This window comes from Sinocyclocheilus rhinocerous, unplaced genomic scaffold, assembly GCF_001515625.1.
Source record: "Sinocyclocheilus rhinocerous isolate Xijiao unplaced genomic scaffold, SAMN03320098_v1.1 scaffold2705, whole genome shotgun sequence".
Classification (NCBI taxonomy): domain Eukaryota; kingdom Metazoa; phylum Chordata; class Actinopteri; order Cypriniformes; family Cyprinidae; genus Sinocyclocheilus; species Sinocyclocheilus rhinocerous.
Window position 1 is genome coordinate 171,936 of NW_015653049.1, and position 4,769 is coordinate 176,704.

General features: G+C 40.0%; 1 protein-coding gene across 1 annotated transcript in view; it reads left to right on the plus strand.

Moving 5' to 3' along the window:
- Positions 1-1,217: 1,217 nt before the first annotated feature.
- prrc1 (proline-rich coiled-coil 1) overlaps positions 1,218-4,769 on the plus strand; it is a 13,764-nt gene continuing 10,212 nt past the window's right edge. The window contains exons 1-3 of the mRNA XM_016521710.1: positions 1,218-1,528; positions 3,614-3,756; positions 3,844-3,946. Coding sequence (XP_016377196.1) covers positions 1,339-1,528; positions 3,614-3,756; positions 3,844-3,946 — 436 coding nt within the window. The 5' untranslated portion in view covers positions 1,218-1,338. The remainder of the gene's footprint in view (positions 1,529-3,613; positions 3,757-3,843; positions 3,947-4,769) is intronic.

Here is a 4,769-nt window from a genome sequence, read left to right on the forward strand (position 1 = left end):
ACACACACAGACACAGACACACAGACACAGACACAGACACATATACACACGCAAATAATCTGTTAGTAAGATTAGATTGAATAGTGCATGTGAACACCTGGATCGATCGTGCTCTTATCGTATTGGAATGGGTGATGTAGATCTGAATTAACCTGATAAAGAGGGACAAAATGCTTAAACTCAACTATTATATCAACTGAATTCAGAAAATACATTGTGCTAATGTTCAGAACTGTGATGCGTATATTTACATTGGTGTATATCTCATGAACGTGCCATTGTTTACTTTGCCTATTGTCTTAAAAACTGGTCAGTCGAGTAGACTGAATATTTACCAAATATTTGCTATAAAATTCTTCCGGCATATAGATCGGCTTTTTTTCAGATGTGTCATCAAGGCAGAAACAACAATCAAAATTATATTATTATTTCTGTATTTAATCACGGTAGCTATCTGAATGCGTTGACTGGGCACGGCGCACATGTTAAAGTTTTGTTTGGAGTACATGTATCGTTGTGAAATTTAGGCTGATGATACACGGGGCAACTTTTGAGCAATGTTGCTTGGGCTCATTCCCTTTGAGAATGGGCACACATTTCTATCTGGATAATTTAGATCAGTTGTGAGCCCTGTGTCTCACCTGGTTGCCTGTTGACGGCAACATTGCTTAAAAAGTTGCCCCGTGTATCATCAGCCTTAAGCCCCGTTCACACCAAGAACAATAACTATAAAGATAACTACATTAGTGTCCACACCAGCGGATGATATCGTCTGTTTTTTCTAAGCGCACACTCGTCTGCTGCTTTAAATTCTTGAGCTCGTTATAGCAGGATGGATTCTGATTGGCTGTCAACGTTTTTATCGTTCATCAGCTGGAAAGAATCGTTCTGGAAGTGATTCCAACGATATTGTTTCTCTGTGCCTTCATCGTTATAGCTGTGGTGTGGACTCTGCTGTTCTTTAATATTGAGAACGATTTTTAGAACTATATCTTTATCGTTATCTTTATAGTTATCGTGCTTGGTGTGAACGGGCGTTTAGACTTGACCGAAGACGTGAACCGATCGTGCGCCTGGTCTTTATTCTCAAGTATGTCAGTCAGCTGTCTGCCCTGACGAAGGTGCGTCGTTGTGTAATAGTCTGTGGTTTGGCTGCAGTCAGCAGATGGTGCAGGTCATTGACGAAGGCGCTCTGGTGTCTGACACGGCTGTATCAGTGGTTCATGTGTGCTCTTCTTGTGTCCAGGTGGTGTCTCCGGTCCTCAGACTTCCCCCGGCGTCTCAGCTTTTGCCCCGGGAGGTTTCTCCAGCCCTGTTCCCCCAGTGGCTTTGACCTCCATGCAGTCTTCTGCTCCTCCTCTCTCTCTGAGCAGCCCGTACGGTGGCCCTGTCCTCTCGGCCCCGCCCATGGGCCCGCCCAGCACCGGCTTCTCTGTGAGCGCAGGATATGACATCACCCGCGGCCACGCGGGCCGCACCCCTCAGACGCCGCTGATGCCCAGCTTCTCCAGCGCCTCACCCATGCCAGGTCTGAACTCTTAGCATTAGCCACAACCTTCTGAGATCCGCTCACTGAAACCACAGACAGATGTGTGTGATATCGACCCCCGAGGCGTTTCATATTCACACAGGTGCTTGGTTCAAAACATTGATAGAAATTATCTTTTACATTTTACATCTTTTCACGCAAAATTAACAATGCAGCGAGTCTGATATAAATACAGACCCATTTCTCCCGACTTTCAGGAGCGCACAAGATCTCACGATATTACTCCTTGAGGTAAAAAGCAGTTTCGCGATATCAGTATAAAGTTGAGTTTGTGGTAAAACCTTTGATAGTGCTTGCATTATATTGTTCGGCCTTTTATTGCATGTGCTGTTTATTTGGGGTTCATTTGGGAACGCATGTAAAGTCTGATGCGCTTTGTGTTGCACTGTTATCATTTACAAGCGTGAAACACATCTGCATCTCAGCAGCTCTCCACAAACTCTTCCTCTGCATGTGCTGTGAGTTTAGGTTGCTTAACGTTCATCTGGGAAAACAGTGCTCGTTATCTCCATAGATTCATAACGTAAATCATTTATACAGGAGAATACATATTTATAATATTGATAAATATGCATTTTGATGTACATCGCAATTTCAAAATAAAAGTCCAAACCCTCGCTCTGAGTTTGCATGAGGCCAGATATTAAAATTAAATGGATTGAAATGTCATTGAATAACGCTGTAAAGTGAAACATCACCAGTCTGTTGGTGCCCTCTGCAGGTATTTGTTATAATACTTAATTTACTAAAGTTGGTTTTGTTCATATTATGTATAGGCATATTACATTATGTATTTTAAGTGTTGTTCAATAAAACCATGTGATTACTTGGTTTTAATACTTTATTTGAACAAATAATTTTTGCCTCATCGTTAGTTTATATATAAATATAGTCATATTAAAGCCTGTTTTTCCACTTAGGTCTACTTTTATTACTAAAAAAATATTAGATTACTCAATTGTCAAAATAATCAGTAGATTACTTGATTAGTAAAATAATCATTAGTTACGGCCCTATAATTAGCTAGTTAAAACATTTAAAAATACAACTGCATTGTTTTGCATTTTGTGATTAAAAGACAAATGTGTTGTAATTGAAAGTTTCTTTAAAATAGTATTAAAATATTGTCTCGTTCTAGTCAACCAAGTGTCTGTATTTTGTCTCATCTCGTGAGCTAAATGTATTTTCACAACCCTAGTGTCTATGAGCGTGATATTGCTCATAGTTTTCCAAGTGTATGCTATATTCATTCTTCAGGTCAGTCATATATTCATGATAATAAAACCAAAAAATCACTTTGAAAAAGGAAAGCGATAACTTCCTTTCCTAGTATCCTTTCAAATGTTTCAATTTTCCACAGTCATTGCATGCTTTGCATGTGCTGCATTTTATTTGTACCGTTTTATTTGTTTATTTATTCGAATTTGAAAGATAATAGTAACAATATTGTTTGATAAGTGAGATCTTTCAAAGATTTTAGTCCTTGAAAACCAAAAAAGTCCTTTAAAGTCCTGGAATTTCATTTTGCTTTATCTGTATGATCCCTGTTTAAAAATTGATTTCCAAAGGCATTTTTTACCTTTATACAAGCATTTTTTACAAACTTAATTAAATGTATGTCACCTAATAAAATGCATGCATCATGTCAAATTCTTAAATTTAATCAAATTCAATTAGAAGACAATATAGACTGTTGCCAATCAAATTTATCCACTATCAACAATATCCATCTTTGCACTGCAGAAGTGGCAATGAAACTGCACCCGAAATGGCATTTTTGTTTATTTACGCTTTGAAACTAAAATTACAAGTAGTTGGCGGCAAGTCCCTGTCATAATGAGTGAGTGAATCATTCATTCAAATGATTTGTTCAAAATGGCTGATTCATTCAGGAGTGAAGCAAGTGACTCGTTCAGAAACATGGATTCAATCAGTCACAAAGCCCTGATATGGAGATGCTTTGGGCGTGTGTTATGCAAATCAATAACCTCAAGCACTCGTAGCCTGTAAGGGGATGATGGGTCAGCAGTATCCTGTAGTTCAGATGTGGTTGTGTTTCTGCAGGGATCATCACCAATCCCATGATGCAGCAGCCGGTGTCTGGAGGGTTAGACGTCAGCTCGCCCATCACGTTTCCTGAGGACACTGAAGACCCCAGAGTGGCTGCGGACGACAGCGCACCCGGTGGATTATGGGGCTTCATCAAGGTACTGGACACATGTATGCAGCGTAAGGCCAGGACGGCGCGCTCTCGTACCCATGTACGTCCTGATGCTCTTGTGTTGTGATCTCAGGGTGTAGCCGGGAACCCCATGGTCAAGACCGTCCTGGATAAAACCAAACACTCTGTGGAGTCCATGATAACCACACTGGACCCTGGGATGGCACCGTACATCAGTGAGTGCTGCTCCGTGTGTGTGTGTGTGTGTGCATGTTTATGTGGTTTATGAGGACACATATTTGTATAATGACATGGGTATTACAAGTGATTTATGAAGGTGATTTATGAGGACACTGTCTGTGCCCCCTGTAATTCAAAATACTTAAAAAACATAGCCTACTAAATGGTGTTTTTTTGAGAATGTAAAAATGCAGGAAGTTTTGTGTAAGAGGTAGGTTTAGGTGTAGGGTTGGTGTAGGGCGATAGAAAATACAGTTTGTAGGGATGTCCTGAACCTATCTAAAGGATCGGGATCGGTGACGATCAAGCATTTTTTTCAACTGATCGCATCAGCTATCCTAAGCCGATCCTTACTTTAGGCAGCTGTCATTCCGGTGTTGTGCAGTAGGAGGCGGTATGCACCTTTAAGTGGGTTTCCAATAGGGATGTGCGCGACGACTAATTTGACTGACGTTTAAACGAAAGTTTTGTATCCGACTAGTCTAAAAGCAAGAAACCCCCAAAAGATGGTAAGAAAAAAAAAAACTCTGTGCATGCGTGTAGCATAGCCTATATTTGAAATACTTAATCTATGAATCACACTGTCAAATCCCTCAATGAATTCCGCTTGCCGCACACTTGCCTCACGTTATCATCATTTCATTTTAGGCGGTCATAAAAAAAAAGAAAATAAAAAAAAAGAAGAGCATACACTCAACGTCGGCCAAAGCATAGTTTATTTATTCAAATCAGCTGGGGAAATGCAGAACAATGGAAAATCAATCAATAGCCTGACAGAATTCTTAATCTTCATATAACGTTAGCCAACATATTAAAACA